General features: G+C 39.2%; 1 protein-coding gene across 6 annotated transcripts in view; it reads right to left on the minus strand.

Moving 5' to 3' along the window:
• The window catches only part of Phka1 (phosphorylase kinase regulatory subunit alpha 1), a 127,612-nt gene that overhangs the window by 36,786 nt on the left and 73,704 nt on the right, over positions 1 to 17,122 (minus strand). For 4 of the 6 annotated variants that reach the window (XM_031365998.1, XM_031366010.1, XM_031366001.1 and 1 more), the window contains exons 15-21: positions 16,637 to 16,746; positions 15,209 to 15,353; positions 10,396 to 10,474; positions 7,587 to 7,756; positions 5,341 to 5,517; positions 3,602 to 3,693; positions 2,955 to 3,094 (exon numbers count right to left, since the gene is read on the minus strand). In XM_031365998.1, coding sequence (XP_031221858.1) covers positions 2,955 to 3,094; positions 3,602 to 3,693; positions 5,341 to 5,517; positions 7,587 to 7,756; positions 10,396 to 10,474; positions 15,209 to 15,353; positions 16,637 to 16,746 — 913 coding nt within the window. The remainder of the gene's footprint in view (positions 1 to 2,954; positions 3,095 to 3,601; positions 3,694 to 5,340; positions 5,518 to 7,586; positions 7,757 to 10,395; positions 10,475 to 15,208; positions 15,354 to 16,636; positions 16,747 to 17,122) is intronic. The other 2 variants (XM_031366025.1, XM_031366035.1) reach the window with 1 other exon arrangement.

Raw genomic sequence — 17,122 nt, forward strand, 5'->3', positions numbered from 1 at the left:
TTTTGTTTTTGTTTTTTTGTATTTTCTTCTGTGTTAGGAACTAGACTCAGGGCCTTGTACTTACTATTAAGTAACCCCCTCATTAAAATGTATAAGGACTGAATAAGGGTGCTCATTCATTTGTCCAAAATACTTACATGTGGCAGGCACTGCAGCTTAAATAAGTAAAAAAGTCCCTGAATTCAAAGAGTTTCATGTAGAGGGGTGAGATAAATGCATGAAAATAGCAAGGCAATACAGCAACAGTCATGTGTACTATGTTAGATGGCTGCCTAAGGAACAGAGGTTCAGAAAGGGACAGGTTTCAAGCTAGCTTCTTAGAGGCTATGTCAGAAGCTGACTGTCAATCATCCTGAAGAATGAGGACAAGAAGGTCCCCACAGATAGAATAAATTTTAATCATTATACTCTGCTTATGCAAAAGGTTTACAGGTTTTAGAAAATAGAGCCTGAATGAATATTTGAGAGTAAATGGGGATCACATCTATGGAGGGGCAGGGGAAAGGAGGAGAAGGGAGAGATGGGAGAGCATGCATAGATGTGAGAAACGGCATGGTATTGCTACACCCCCAATTACAGGACACAGGATGGTGGAAGAGGGGTCCAGAAGCAGGCAGGAACTTTATCATAGAGGCTCCTGAATGCTATACTAACTCTTAAGCTTTTTTGCTTTTGATTAAGAGAAACAAATCTGAGAATTTTCAACAGGCAATGAACTTGTTGCCTGAAGTTGTTGAAAACGAGCACATTAAAAAGATCAGTGTGTGGATTTGAAAACTTAAGATTTGGCAACCCCTTATGAAATAATAGATCTGGGGAGTGGCCAGTGTTAGCTACTAAAATTATTAGAAGAAAAGAAAGTATAGGTGAAAACTATCTGACTAATCTTCTTGTTGTTCTTGTTACCATATTGGTGATACAGTCCAGGAGCTTTTGCATAACATGTAAGTGCTACCACTGAACAACATCCCTAGCCATTATTTTTCTGAAGCACTGCATAGAGCTTAGGCTGGCTTTGAAGTCACTATGTAGCCAAGATTAGCTTTAAGTCCACGATCATTGTCTAGCACTTGCCTAGTATGTACAAAGCCTGGGGGTGGGGGTTAACTCTCCACATTAGAGAAAAAGTAACAGCCACATATTACATGCTTTTCTGGAATGATACAACCACCTCTGAATTTGTCTTGCTTTAAAAACTGAATCCAAATCTATCAAATCTGTGGTGACAACTATCAATTAAAGGCAATACAAAGGAAAGTGGATCATGTTTAAATAGCATCATAAGGATGCTCTCAGCAAAATGAAGAATGTGAACATTATAGGACAAACCAAAACTAGAAAGAACCAATATAGATATTTAAAAAGCACTTAAGAGTCAGGTGGCGGTGACAGACACTTTTAATCCCAACACTTGGGAGGCAGAGGCAGATGGATCTCTGAGTTAGAGGCTATTCTCCAGAGCAAGTTCCAGGACAGCCATGGTTATGTAGAGAAATCCTGTTTTGAAAAACCAATCGATAGGTAGATAGGTAGACAGACAGACCAACAGACAGACAGACAGACAAATAGATAGGTATATAGCTTCAGTTTGGTTATTGTATTTTTAATTTTTAAAATTTCTATTTAGGGTTCCTTTGTGCTTTCTACTTCTTTACTGAAACTTCACTGTATTTTTTCATTTATTTGTTGAAGCATTTTGATAGTCCGTCTACAAGCTTTCTTGTTTAATCCTAGCATCTGCCTTATCTCTGCTGCCTCTATCAATTCCTTTTACACATTCAAGTTGAGGAATTCCTGGTTCTTGGTGCGACAATCAATCTTCACTGGTATCCTGGACTCTGTGTAATATGTTACAATAATGTAGAGCTTACTAACCCCATTCCAGCAGGCCCCTTTTAATAATGTACCACTGGGGCAAAGGGGCTGCTGCCTTACTGCTTTCTGGAGATGAAGTATGGCTTCCCCATTCAGCTTGCCCTTGATATGCAGGAGTGTCCTATCACTGCCGAGAGAGGGTGAGGCTCCCCATGAGGCTTTTTCCTATACCACCCTAGAGAGGGAAAGGGTCACTCAGTTTCCATTCCTGATGTGGCCTTTGACCCTGCTGACCCTCACCCAGCGACTAAATTCTTGACCCAATAGGCAGGAGATACTAGGACATTGTTCTATTACTTTCCCCTCTTGTAACCCAGTTATTAGGTGAATGGTTTAGCCTATGCTGCTGCCATGATCTGGTACCTCATTACAGACCCCAAAGCAATAGGGCCAACCAATCATAGAATGAAACCCCCCAAATAAAACCTGTTTTCCCCCTTTTTTCATATGAAAAGGAGCAATATTATATAGCTAAAATAATCAACAATAAAATTCAGGTTATTATTTAGAGGCTTTTTAAACCCTTAACCCTTGAATAATAAATAATTCAGGAGTGCTATGTATCTACCATATACAAAACTATACTAAACATGAGTAGAAACCTGATCATTCAGTAGAAGAAAATACGAACTGTTAAATTCTTTGTTGTATCTTCCTTATCAACAACAAAATAGTTTTCTGAACTATGTTAAAAATGAGTTTGAGACAGAAGAAAAAACAGTTAAAAGAAAACAAGTTAAGCTATAGAGTTTGCTCAGCAGTTGCAAGCATTTAGCTGCTTTTCCAGAGGACCAGGGTTCAATTCCCAGCACCAACATGGTGGCTCACAACCATCTATAACCTCAGTTTCAGGAGATTTGGCACTCTTTTCTGGCCTTGGAGTACATAGACATACATGTAAGCAAAACACTCTTACACATAGTAAAATAATTTAAAAACATAAATACTAAAATAAGTAATTGAGCTTTAAATAAACATTTTCTTTTATTAAGCTGATTACCCCAGGTTATTTGTTATAGTATAGAAAGCTGACTAACATGTTATACTTCCTTACAATATGTACCTTAAAGTATACTTACTTCATTGTATACAGCATGTAGAGTATATCAGCTTGCTCCTGTAAGCTTGAGGTCTCCTTCAACTGTGAAACCAATGACTGGAAGTCCACTTCCCCAGACTGGTCCCTAGGAAGATGTACTTCTACACGAACGGAAGGAACCTTTGGAGTAAGCAATGATGAAAAGAAACTAGGTTAACAGTGCTTAAGTAGATGATGCCCTAGAATAAGTTATCCTTCCACCTCGAAACCTTTGGTTACAATAACCCTAGTGTTTGGGAGGCCAAGGCAATAGGATCAGGAATTCCAGGCCATCCTCATCTACATAGTAACTTTAAGGCCAGTCTGGGTTACCTGTGACTCTGCTTCAATTTTTTTTCCCCAAAACTGTTGATGAAAAGCAAGGCCAAAACATCAAAACCAACAAGCCCTATGATAGAGCTACGTAGTTTTCTCAAAGTCTAACAAGAAAACTTTGCCTACTTGAAGAGTAACCTTTAAAAGACACATATTTCGGCTCTGGCGCAATGGATAGCACATTGGAAAAAAAAAAAAAGACATGTATTTCATTTGATGGTCTTTTAACACCAGAAATCTTGCTGGCTAGTTTTATTACATCCATTAAAAACAACAGTTTTACAAAAAGCTTACAGAAATATGTGCAGTTACCTGGCTATCTTGTGGAGACTCAGGTGAGTCAAGTAAGTTGAGTGAAGGGCGAGAAGGCTGAAATAACTTTGTAGGAAGATACATGTGAACATCTGTAGGAAGTTAACATTTATGGGAAAAGTTAAGATAAGTAGGATATTAATAAAACACATCCATTGTTGACTGCAGCAGGAATGTAACATATGGGTCATTTCTTTTTTTTTTAATAAAGATTTATTTATTTATTTATTTATTAAATGTAAGTACACTATAGCTGTCTTCAGACACTCCAGAAGAGGGCATCAGATCTCATTACAGATGGTCGTGAGCCACCATGTGGTTACTGGGACTTGAACTCAGGACCTTTGGAAGAGTATTCGGTGCTCTTAACCCCTGAGCCATCTCACCAGCCGGGGTCATTTCTTAACAGAACAAAAATGATGAAAATTTCCTTCACTGACTTCAATAAAAAGAAATGTAGGATATTAAATGATTTTTAAAATAATCAATGAATATTTGTATGATTTTGAAAGGATTTTCTGTAATTGTGCCATCAACTAAACATGAGATGTTTTGTTTACTAATATGGTCACTATCAAAAAGATGCTATCACTGATATTTTCATATAACAAAACACATAAAGAACTCTGTTACATTTTCTGGGCTTTCCTAGGCTAACATTTGATTTGTAGAGGTTGGAACTGGATGAATTTATATAGGGAATCAAAAACATGTAGTGGCTGATCAACTTTGAGATGTTCCTAAGATGTTTTACTTACATAGTTAAAATACTTACCATAACCTCCAAGGAGAGAGCTGTGTGTCATTGTCAGCATTTTATACAGAGGGACTACTCAGAGCTCAAATAACTAGCCAAACAAGTAAATAACACTTCTGGAAATTAAATTCTGGTTTTCTGATTCACAAATGATAAATGCAACTTAATGAACTTAAAGTTCATGTCCTTGCATTAAAACCTTTCTATAGGGAGCATAACCAATGGGTATACTAAGCTTTTCCCTATTCTCAATGTTAAACAATACCATTGTGCTCACATTTAGTATCTGGTTAGTAATGGTCAATGAAGATTTAGGTAGCAAGAACATGCATCTCAATCATTCTCATCCTTGTATAATGTAACCTTCAAGTCATGTAGGTGTGGCCAAGGAGCCCTTAGGAACCATGGCTACTATTCAAATATACAGAAGGTGTCCTCCTCTAAAAACACTACTAAAGGAAGGTACTGGTTATGGAGAAGACTGTGGCAATACTGGGAAGAATGAGTATTCTATTTGGGACAGCATGCCTAGAACAACTGGGTACACAATTATAGTGGGCATAAAGGGAGAGCCAGTTGTAGCTTAAACAAAGTCTCTATGTCTGTCTCTCCTGTTTTATAGTATTGTAATGATGCTTTCTCTTTAAACAAAATTACCTTCAAAGAAGTAATCTTTCCAAGTGAGAAAGCTCTTCTTCCACATCTTACTTCTATATTAAAATTGAATATACTCTTTTATTCTGTGTCTTGCTGTTTTCCTGGTTACACCAGATAACGTGACAATATCCATATCAAGACTCCACCTAATTCCTTGATTTCACAAGCATTTGAGTGCCTACAAAATTCTAGGTCTGCCCAAGAGGCCAGGAACAAAGCAGCGAACAAACCCAACTTCCTGCTTATGAGATAATCAGCATCCTGCCCTCATCTTGGGCTTCATGCCACCTTCTGTCTGACACTAGGGACTAATGGCATTACTCACTCTGTATATGCAGCTCCTTGGCCTTGGCCACCAAGGACATTAAGTCGCAAGTTGTTTGCACAGCAGCTCGGAACCGATCTAGCCCCCCCTTCCGTGAGGTAGGAGCTAGTTTAGGATGGGGAACAGTGTGTGCCAAAAGGTGGTCTAAGTAACGGGCAACTTCATCACCACAGCGAGCTGCAAGGTTAGTTGGGAAAGGGGAAGAGACAAAAACGAACACTTTAGTTATTTCCAAATCTATCAGAGCAGTCAGAATGACTGGCTGCTGTACCTTAAACACTGTCAGAAGTAGGCTCTTCTTAGCTCATGGAGGAAAAAAGAGCTTGTGATCATTAGACAACCTCAAAGATTAACATTTAGAGATTATGGCCGTTTATCAGGACCTATCTGCTCCTCAATTTTTCTGAGACACAGGAAAAGTTAAAAGCAGTATGAATTTGTTCCAGAACAAGCAGAGCAAGTATTTCATTATTTCTGTGTGACAACAGTGGTAGCAGAAGGGGGATAAGAGTGGAGAAGGAGCAGGACGGGCCCCTTCAAGGCCCACTAGCAGAAGAGACTTTTATGAAGAAAGGCCAGAAAAGGGCAAAAATCTTCCACCAAATATTGAGTTAATTGTAAACAGAGTGTACAAACACTAGTTCTAATTACTAGCAAAAAGGCATCTTTATATGCTATTAGTGAAATAGGACTATCGATCACAAACCTTGCCTTTTAGTCAATATTTGTTTATTTATTTATTCACCAAATATGTGTTGTTACTATGGAACAAGCAGTGTCCAAGGCACTGAGAATTGTTATAGAAAGTATATATGTTCTGTATTCTCTTGGACTCACTCTCTTGCAGGTATACATCTTACAAGGATCTCTAGCCCTATGGCTTCATGAAGCCAAGGAAAGCTATGAATAAGTCCTGATATAAAATCATGAACTTACTCAAAACATGAGGGGTTTTTTTGTAACTCTATTGCATAATTCTTGAACATGAACTTTGTGTCCAAAGGCAGGACCCACCTAGAATCATCTCTGCATACAGATAATGGAAATGTCATAGTTCATGAAGATTTGTAATGTTACAGTTAGAGAAACACAGTGCTGGGATCAGTACCAAAGTCATGCATCATCTAGTTCTGGGCAATCTTCAGTGACCTCTCCAGAAGTCCCTCAGTGATCTCATGTGACTAATGGAAACTAGCAGAGCTGTACGACTGGAACTCATATTCAATGGCATCCCAGTGACAGGTATCTTAATCTTGAATATAATCCAAATACTTGAGTAAAGAGATGTCAGTTCCATTTAAGTTTAAAAATGGTTTATGAAAAAAGAAACACTAAAGCAGACATAGAGGGATATATAGTAAATGTTGAGCCCAAATTAAGAAAAAAGTAGTACTTAGTACTTTAATGTGTTGGCTTTTATTATATGAGATTATGCTTGTTAGTATCTTATGATAGATGCTAACAGTCAAATACCCAGACAACAAAAACAGGTCCACCAAAATTTAGAAAGTTAGAAGAACCATTCTCTTATTGACCATTATTCTCTTTTAGGGATTCAAACAATGTAATTCTTGTCTTGCATAGGGTCAGTACTTTGACACTGCAGTCAGTGCTTCTCAGTCATTTTAAATACATGCTATCAGAGTGCTTGCTCATGGCATTATGTTCATATCCTCAGCATTTATTAAATATACATTATTTGTCTAGTTTGTCACATAAAGCAACAGGCATTCTGACTAGGCTTTTTCAAACTATACAGACCTCACAACTATCAATATATGCCTCTAATGATACATAAAATATACCTTGAATTATGAGAAACTTTTAACATAACTCTAATCAAATTTCATATTACTTATTCTTAGTGTCAAAAGTAATGTATACAAATGCATGTATGTTCATATGTATGTATGATATTCTCAACTACACAACTGATTTAATATATTTTACTCACCAGTGTTTCTTTCCATTTCAAATCGCCAGATACTCCAAATGCTCACGAAAGAAATCCTCCCTAATCTTAGTAAGGCATATTCCAACCCCACACTCCATAAGCGGTCACCCCAGAGTTATTAGACCAGAAACCAAAGAGAAGTAAAGGGAAGAAAAATGAAGGCAAACAAGAGTAGAAATCTAGGTGTATTAAAGAGGAGTGAGATTGCTGGAAGCCTGAGTTTTTAACAACGAAGCTAAACAATCATTTGTATTACTGTCTGGCCATCCACCACTGTTTAAAGCCTCCTTACCATTACTTGTTGAATCATAGCTATCCATCCAGTTGCCAGAGTCCAGATCATCATCATAGTCTTCATCATAATCGTCACTGTACAGCTTACCCTCAGGTCCAGGGTCCATGAAACTTAAGTGTGTGCAGCAAGATGTTGTCAAAAACTCTGACAATTTACCTGTTTGGATCCTTATAATTACAGGGTACACAGAAAAGAGAAATTTAGGGAATATCTTTTTTTTTTTTTTAAGTAACACAATTTTAGGAATATAGCTCAACTAGTAGAGTACATGCCTAGCATGAACAAAAACCTTTGCTCAACTCCAAAAATTAAACAGATGAACAAATAAGCCACACTTGTCAATAAAGGAATGCTAAGCATATTTTAAGTGTGTTGGGGAGATTTTAAAAGAAAGGCCACTAATTAAAGTTTACAATCCTCCAACAGATTATTTCTATGCTTTCCATTGCTGTACACTATGTTGAATGTCTGCTAAAAAACTGTATTTGCTATTAGAGACGTAGATGGAGGATGAGGATAAATCACACGAATCTATAACATCATTTAAAAAATACTATCAGGCTGGAAAGACTGCTAAGTGGTTAAGAACACTGACTTCTCTTCCAAAGGACCTGTGCTTAATTCCCAGCAACCACATGATGGCTTAGAACTGTCTCTAACTCCAATCTGGAGGGATCTGATACTGTTTGCTGGTCTCTGTAGGCACTAGGCACACACACAGTGCACAGACATACATACAAGCAAAACTCCCATACACACAGAATAAAAATAAAAAGAAATCTCAAAAAGTTTTAAAAATACTATCAAAGGACCATTTTGAACATAAGAGACAGAATCTGAAAACTGTATACATTGTAATAAATTAAGTTGAGCCATATCAGTTTCTATTTAATAACCCAAATCCAAAACTCCAAATGAAGTTAATAGTACTAATTCTCTTTTTTGTGTTTTTGAGATAGGGTTTCTGTTGGGAGCCAAATGGCCCTTGGCTGGCCTGCCTCCACCTGACTAGTATCCAGAGACAAATATTCTGCTTGGCAACCACAAGTTTCCTGCTTGGCCCTGAGATAAGAATGATCAGTGTACCTTGATTTTTGAGAAACCGTTACCTACCCAACCGTTTCCTCCCTACCTGTTGTCCTCGGGGTTCCCATGACCCCTGGAAGATCTTGTAATTCTTCACTGTACTCCCTCCTGCCCCCCGCCCTTCCAAAACCTTGTTTTAAATTTGAGCTTCTGTTTTCAGTAAACGGCTCTTGACAAGCAATGCTTCCTTGAGTCCTGTCTTCTCTCTCGCCCATTCTTTATTTTCAGGTTGCGACCCTCCTTGTGTCCCCCGAATTACTGAGACCCGCGGGTCGGGTCAGGTTTCTCTTTATAGCCCTGGCTGTCCTGGAACTCACTCTGTAGACCAGGCTGTCTTTGAACTCAGAGATCTGCCTAGTGCTATTAATTTTCTAAGGAAGCCAGTTTAAAGGGGCTACCAATGGCTAGACCTTGGATAATTTGAAAAATAAAAGAAATAATAATAGGAATGGGTCATGATATACTGAGTAAAATAAGAATCCAAAGAATATATATTAATCATAAACCACAAAATAGGATAATTTTTATATATAAGAATTCCAATTCTAGATGTACACAAAGTGATAGAAACACTGTCAGATGAGCCTCGGTTTGTATGTATGTATGTATGTATGTATGTATGTATGTATGTATGTATGTTGGAAACCAAAAGCACTCTCTGAGCACTCTCTGGCTTGGCACCCCAGAGCCAAGAGGCTTGAGAACCGGGATCCTTAATACCAAGCTGTCCTTAGTTTGGTATTTCTCTCAAGTATTCTGCCTTGCTAGACAGGTTTTCCTCAGAGCCAGCAATAGAGGTCAAACACATTCCTTAGGACAGTCCACAATAGTTAGAAAAGGTTTCCTTCACTCCAGGACATTAGCTAGGACAGAACCAGTGCCTGCCTCCAGCAAGATCCAGAGAATTAGCAGGAAATACCAAAATACCTCAACAGGGAGGGCTCTACTGCTCTTCTGCCTGCTTCATACCTAGCTACCAGACGCTGCTGACCTTGAAGTGGCAGTCATTTGCCTATGTGACTTCAGTCTTGTGCTTCTTGCTGTAACCCTGCCCGCCTATACGTGACATCTGCTGAGAGGTGCCTGGAGCTGATCTTCACAGAGACAACTCCCCATCAAACATCCGCCCAGATGTTCCCCTCTCCTCCTTTGTTCCAGCCGGATTTCCCTCACCCCCTCCTCATTTCCCTTTTCTGTAACGTGTATATATAATGCCATTGGGCATTAGTAAAACAAGGCTTTGACAAAAGATCTGCAAGGCCTCCCTCTCCTTTTTTCGCCCATTCTATTCCAGGTTTGGTTCCCCTCGAAAACCACAGAATAACTAGGTCCCGCAGGTCGGGGATATATGTATGTATGTATGTATGTATGTATGCAGACAAATTTCTAGAAGGCTATTTTATAACTCAGTAATAATTCTTGCATGCAAGAATCAATGGAAGCCAGTAACATCTGCTCAAAGACCTTTGAGCAAAGGGTATGAAGACACTTGGTGAGCAGCACTAAAACTGAGATCATATCATTCATAATGATTAACCCATCTCAAGTGCTTTCTGAAATGATGGCTTGGGAAAGACTGCAGTGAATTCTTATAACTGTATGTGTTGTTGCAGCATCTATTTGGATCTAAATTTAACTTTCTCATATTACAAGCAGGGCTCAAGCATTAGTGACAGTTTCTTGTGCTCCATCTCCCCGGTTCAGGGTATATATCACTTACCTGGCCCCACCAAAATAGCCATCCTGCATTTTTCGGAGTGCTGCCAAGATACTTGAATTCAAGTTGGTTCCATCTTCATCTTTAAAAGTAAGGATTAAAAGAAACAGTTATTTGTCATTTTATCTTAGAACTAGGGGGAAATATTTCAATTATTTCAAACCAACACAACAATTTTTGTTGTTGTTTTTTTGAAACAGGGTTTCTCTGTGTAGCCTTGGCTGTCCTGGAACTCACTCTGTAGACCAAGCTGACCTTGAACTCAGAAATCCGCCTGCCTCTGCCTCCTAAGTGCTGGGATTAAAGGAGTGAGTCACCACCGCCTGGCTGTACTTCAATTATTAATGTGAGAATCCACATCACTGCAGAATGGACAAATGGTAAAGATTAAGTTCTTCAAATGCATTATCTTGTTTCTCACAAGTACCCAGCACTATTTATCAAATGTTTATGACACATACTATTGATGAACCAGCCCACCTCCATCTTAGGCTTGAAAGCTATCTTATATTAAAGGCAAACTAGGTTACTTCCTGTTTATAATTAAATCTTTGTTTCTCAAGGATTGAACTATGCCCACCCACCTGTAACCTTAACTACAAATGGTTCTGTACTGCCTCTTCCAGGAAATTGCAACCTTGTCTTTGTTTCAAAAAGTTGTTATGACTCCCTTGCAACCTTACCTTTGTTTCAAAAGGCTGTTATGAATATTTTGTTATGTTCTTCCTGTAACCCCACCTATTAGCCTGTCAAAACCCCCATTTGGAAACTGCCTACCCCTGACAAAACTCTTACCTTGCCCATGTCCAAGGCTGACCTCTTAAACCACACTTTAGGGGGAGGTAGCCCATTCACATGAATAAAAAAAGCTTGCTTTAATTAATTGCTTGCTTTCATTAATTTGGCCATGATGATATGGGTCAGTGTTTGTTCCCCTTGCATCATTGGGATTATCATTATGATAAGTATCTCATAGATGGTATCACTCACAATGAGCCTTGGTGTGTGCAAATGTATGTATAAATGTGTATATATACACTTAAAATCCTCTAGCAGGGTACTCATTACCTGCTTTTTAGTCTTGTGATTTGCCTTTTACAATTTGTCCTTTCTGATAGCACTCAGGATTCAGCGGCAGGAGGACCATGGGTTCAAGGACAGGCTGATTTATATAATGAGTTCCACAATAGCCTGGGCATATTGTGAGACTTTGCTTCAAAACACAAAAACAAAATAACAAAAACCAATAAAAGCCAGGTATAGTGGTGCACATCTGTAATTTCAGTACTCGAGAGGTAGATATAGGAAGATCAGGAGTTCAAAGCCAACCTTTGCTATATATCACGTTTGAGGACAGCTTATACTATATAATACCCAGTCTCAGAAATCAAACTGAGTCAGGGACATGGCATAATGGGTAAAAGCACTTGCTGCCAACACTGATAACCTGAGTTTGATCTCTGGAACCCATATAACAGAGGGAGAAGACCAACTTCTGCAAACTGTCCTCTGACTTCCACACAAGAGCCACTACGAGCACCTGTATGTGCACACACAACAAATAAATAAATATATAAATAAATATTTACAAACATCCATACGTAAATCAAACGAAACAAGAATAAACACATGGAATAAAATAGCTTGATATAGTGGCAAATGCCTGTAATCTCAGCATTTGGGAGGCTAAAATAGGAAGGACTGCTATGAGTTCAAACCAGCTTGGTGAGATTGTAGCTAGCCTGGGCCATAGAGTAAAATTCTGTGTCCAAAGAATAAAAGAGCAAACAAAAAAGAAAGGAAACATCAAACAGAACAAAACAAAGTGGCTCTGTATCATCTTTCTTCAATTTTCAATACTACAATGCAGAATATTATCTCCTCACCTCACATGTTGACTAGTTTTCTTGATGTCAGTCTACTATGATAACAGAACTATTGTCAACAACTAAAATCTCCTAAATACAACTCATTTCATGTCATTCTGTGGTCCTCCCTTCTCCCCAGGGGTTGTTGGCCACTAGCCATGAGGATAATCACCTTAAAAGAGGCAGCTCAATTTTATTTGGACTAAATCAAGGGCTTTATCAGGGTTTGGCTTTTTTGTTTTTTTGGGGGGTTTTGTTTGTTTGTTAGTTTGTTTTTTGGAAGGGGGCAGGGATTTTCATGTTGAGTAAGTTTCATTAGCTAGAATTTAGGGTACTGAAGAATGCATTTGCCTGGAGAGGCATTCCAAGAATTTCAGGTGCCTGCTGGACAGGTTCTTATTGAGAGAAAGGAAGTTTTTTTTTAATTAAAAATTATTTTATTTATTTTATGTAAATGAGTACACTGTAGCTGTACAGATGGCCGTGAGCTCACTCTGGCCCTGCTCGCTCCGGCCCTGCTCGTTCCAGTGTAATACACTGTAGCTGTTTTCAGACACACTAGAAGAGGGCGTCAGATCTCATTATGGGTGGTTGTGAGCCACCATGTGGTTGCTGGGATCCGAACTCAGGACCTTCAGAAGAGCAGTCAGTGCTCTTACCCACTGAGCTGTCTCACCAGCACCCCCTTTTTTCCCCAGTAGTTAAGAGCACTGACAGTTCTTCCAAAGGTCCTGAGTTCAAGTCCCAGTAACCACATAGTGGCTCACAACCATCCATAATGAGATCTGACGCCCTCTTCTGGAGTGTCTGAAGACAACTACAGTGTACTCACATATAATAAATAAATAAAACTTTAAAGAAAGGAAGCTTAAACGTGTAATCTCACCAAGGCTATACCCGACATTCTGCAGGGATACAGTGTGGGGCATTTCAGGTTCCCCATACAAGATCAGAGAAGGGGAAGCCCAGCTGGTAAAGGAAATCCTCCATGAGCAGCTGGACAAGGTAGACTGTGACTTTAATTGGCAGGGTTTCCCCACATCACTCCTTACTCAAAAACTTTTGAAAGCTTTAACCTCTTATGTAACTTCTAATATAACTTGTTTTAAATGTCTCTGCTGACTTTCAAAGTCTAAGTCTTCATAATCTGAGCCTACCGTACTTTGCCAGTTTTGTTCATCAGAGTACTCTATGTTCAAGTTGGCCTTGTTGCCAGCCTCACACACAGGCTCATTGCTCTCTCCAGGCCTCACTCAAGGCAGCCCCCAGCCCAGTTAAGATCTCATTCTTCTTTCCTCCTCCTATGTGAAGATTAACAATTCTATGGTGTTGGTGGCACACGCCTTTAATCCCAGCTCTTGGGAGGCAGAGGCAGGTAGATCTCTGAGTTTGAGGCCAGCCTGGTCTACAGAGTTCCAGGACAGCCAGGGCTACACAGAGAAATCCTGTCTCAAAACACCAACACCAATAATAATAGCCATATCAGGTGCTTCACAAAACCAGGGGATCTCATACCTGTTGGGTTTCAGACTCAGGAGAAGGGGCTGAGGTGCATATTTAACAAACTAAAGCAGACCTGCCCTTTAGGTTCTCCCAGAATCCCTTAGTCCCTACCTGTTCAAGACCTGGCTGGCATACCCTGCTCTCTACCCTGAACTTTTCAAGCCAGGGGCTCAGGTCTTCACTATATACTTCAGACATTCTGGCCTCTATCTGCATTTCTCCTTTCTCTGTGCTGCTGGTGCACTTTCTCTCTCTGCACCCCACGCCCTTTTCTGTTTCCCTGTCTGCAGGGCAACTTCCTTGACCTCCTCCTGTGAGATCAGCTGCCCCCAATAAACCTGCCTTTTTACTTTAATTTGGCTTGAATTGGCTTATTATCAATGCCCTCTTTTGATCTCTGTGAACACATGCTCCTGTATGTACCCTCACGTACATAACATCTTGTAAAAAAAGAAAAAACAAAAGCAGTTCCAAAAGCTTAAGTCTCACATCAGCTGAAAATTTTTCTTTGGCACCCTGGTAACTTTCAGTGCCTCAGTACTTCCTAATGTACTGTCTTGAATATGTCTTCTATTACTGTTATTACTATTATTCATTAATTTTGCCTTCTAAATTAGACTGTATACTATTTGAAGACAATTGTGAGAATACATTAGCTCTTAAACAGACGCTTGTTCATCATGTCAAGTAAAGATAAAATACAAAAAGAACAAAGACTACCCTACTTTCTCAGCTCTTGTTATTTTGAAGTCCTTTTCGGATGCCACCAGAACTCTTCCCAGCCTGTCTGGATTTTAAATGACTCGTGATAAATGGCTCTTTTTAATGGAAAGGAATTTTATGCACTTTGGCAGTACACACAGACCTTTGGAAGCAACAGCAGAGACAGAAAGAAAGGAGCTGCCTCAGTCTTTTCATCCTGCAGGAACTCAGAACAGAGTCTTTCCTTGTGAGGCAGCACCTCTTCCTGCCCCCAGGACAAAGCGAAAGCCTTTGCACTTTCCCCATGCTAGACCTTCCTATTTTCATAAGACAAGCTTCTGGAGGAGAACTTGGGAACTTGGCAACTTCCCTAGAAATCTTGATGATCCACTGGGACAAAATAGATGTAGGTATACTAGTACTGCTTTTAAAAAGAATTGTAGAATACAGTTCTTGGAAAAGTGCCTCAAAAATCATCGAAAGCTATTTATTCTCTGCTCCATTTTTAGATTATGGCTCTCAAAGCACTTGAAATATTCTTAGGTATCCATTTGTCTCATACTTACTGTCGTCACTTCCTAAAACATAAGCTTAAATAGAAGAGAAACCATCCATGCCTTTTGGCCACTGTGTCCAGAGCTTAGAAAACTGTCTGGCACAGAAGCTAAGCCGTAAGGAGTAGCTCTATGGTGGGATGCTGAGGAACTACACATGTGACTTATCCTGCTTCATTCAGCCCTTACCAAGCATGGTGTGTGAGATAGGGAAAGTGATAGTGGGCTGGCCTGTCATCCGCCAGCGGCTACAGAGGTAGGAGAGGTCCGTTCTGAGCATTTCTACTATCATCTGGTTGTCCAGAGCCAGGTAGAACTGTTGCTGGTCTATAAACTGAGAGAAGGAAAAGCGACCATTAGAAAATTTTGCTCTCACAAATATCAAATAATATTTTTCAATGTTCACTTATTTATAAGGCATACATGTCATAGAAAAAAAAAACAGTACTCTCAAATTGAGTGGCTAGTAATTCCCAAAGTACGTGATGGCCAATAGTAGGCACAATAGGTTCTGATAATTTTAAAGTGTATGAGTGCCTACAAATCTCTTCATCTAGTGTAGGCAGGCCCTCCTTTCCCTCCTCCTTTTCTCCCTAGTTTCTCATTATGCAGCCAAAGCTAGTTTGAACTCATAACCCCCTGCTCAAGAATTCCTGAATCCTGGGTTACAGGCATGCACCACTATTCCCAACTTGCCATTTTTTTCTTTTAATATGAAGAATAAAACTCAAGAGACAGTATATGGACTAGCACACACATCTCATTACCAAATGGAAAAGTCAGAAATAGAGTCTAGAATCACTTCATCTTTTGTCTATGTCTGTCTCAGTTGCACTGTTTTAGATATGACAAATAGGGAATTTAAATTTTCCTTTCAGAAAATATTTACTATGGTGCTAGAGTTGACCCCTAGTCCTAGTGCATGCTTAGCGAATACTTTACCCTGAGCTCTAGCTTCAGCTCTTGGGTGAGACAGAATACTCCGGTGGAGCTCATAATGACCTTGCTAAGCATGTTGCCCAGGTAGTCTCTTGCCTCACCTTCCTAAGTGCTGAGATTACAAGCACGTGAGACCATGCATGGCTTCCTTCCCAGAAAATCACTTTTATTACCATACCTATGTGCAACTGGACTTAGATCTATTATTATGTAGCTAACAAATGTCAGACTGCCAATATGTATAATTACAGCTTAACAGCCCTGATATTTTTCTTTAAAAGACACTGGGGTTTTTCCATGCAAATGAAAGGGCTCCTTCCCCACAAGAAACACTTAATTCAGCACTTAAATAAAATAGACTGTGTTTCACTCAAAAAGGATAAATACAGTCTTCGTTTAACTTCTGAAAATAAGAAAAAATTTATAAGGACCTGAACATTTAGAAAATCTCAATCAACAGTTTAGCACCCGGTGCTTCTGTTGGTAATAACAGTCACTTGGCAGAGGTCTATGCTGCAAGTTCAATTTGGTTCACTTCAACACTTATTGAGCCACTTAAAGCATGCAAGGCCCTGTGGGACTCTGACTAATCCAATTCCAGCAAATGCTTGACTTCTGTGGTCTCTCCCCCTCTTATTTCCATTCATTTCAATAAATTTTACAGCTTATCCCACTCACCTGTGGAGTGAAAGTAAAGATTGTTTTGCGAATGTCATAAAGTTTTGACGTTCCAAGCACACCCATGAGCCTGTAGGGTCGTCCACTGAGTTTCATTCTACTGTTGCATCCTGATACAGAATTGAGAAATGATCAGGAAATTCTTAGTGTGCAAATTAAAGCAGTATTTGTCTATACAGACAACACAATGTATGTATATGCATAGATTTACACAACCCCCTCATTTCCTTCAGTTTGACATGTCTTCCTTTTACAGTTTAGCTTTCTAAAATCAGAATCTATCTTGCAATCCATCTCTGTGCTAAATATATTATATACATATGTAACTATATATTATATATAAATGTAAAACTACATTAAATATTATGTAAGGTACAGTAATGGAATTGTTCATTCACTGACATGAATTTTTCCTATCATCAGAGAGGAAAACTATTTCACATATTGTTTTAAAAAATGTTTTCCACTGAGATACACTGAATACCC

This window comes from Mastomys coucha, chromosome X (genome assembly GCF_008632895.1).
Source record: "Mastomys coucha isolate ucsf_1 chromosome X, UCSF_Mcou_1, whole genome shotgun sequence".
In the NCBI taxonomy this organism is placed as follows: Eukaryota; Metazoa; Chordata; class Mammalia; order Rodentia; family Muridae; genus Mastomys; species Mastomys coucha.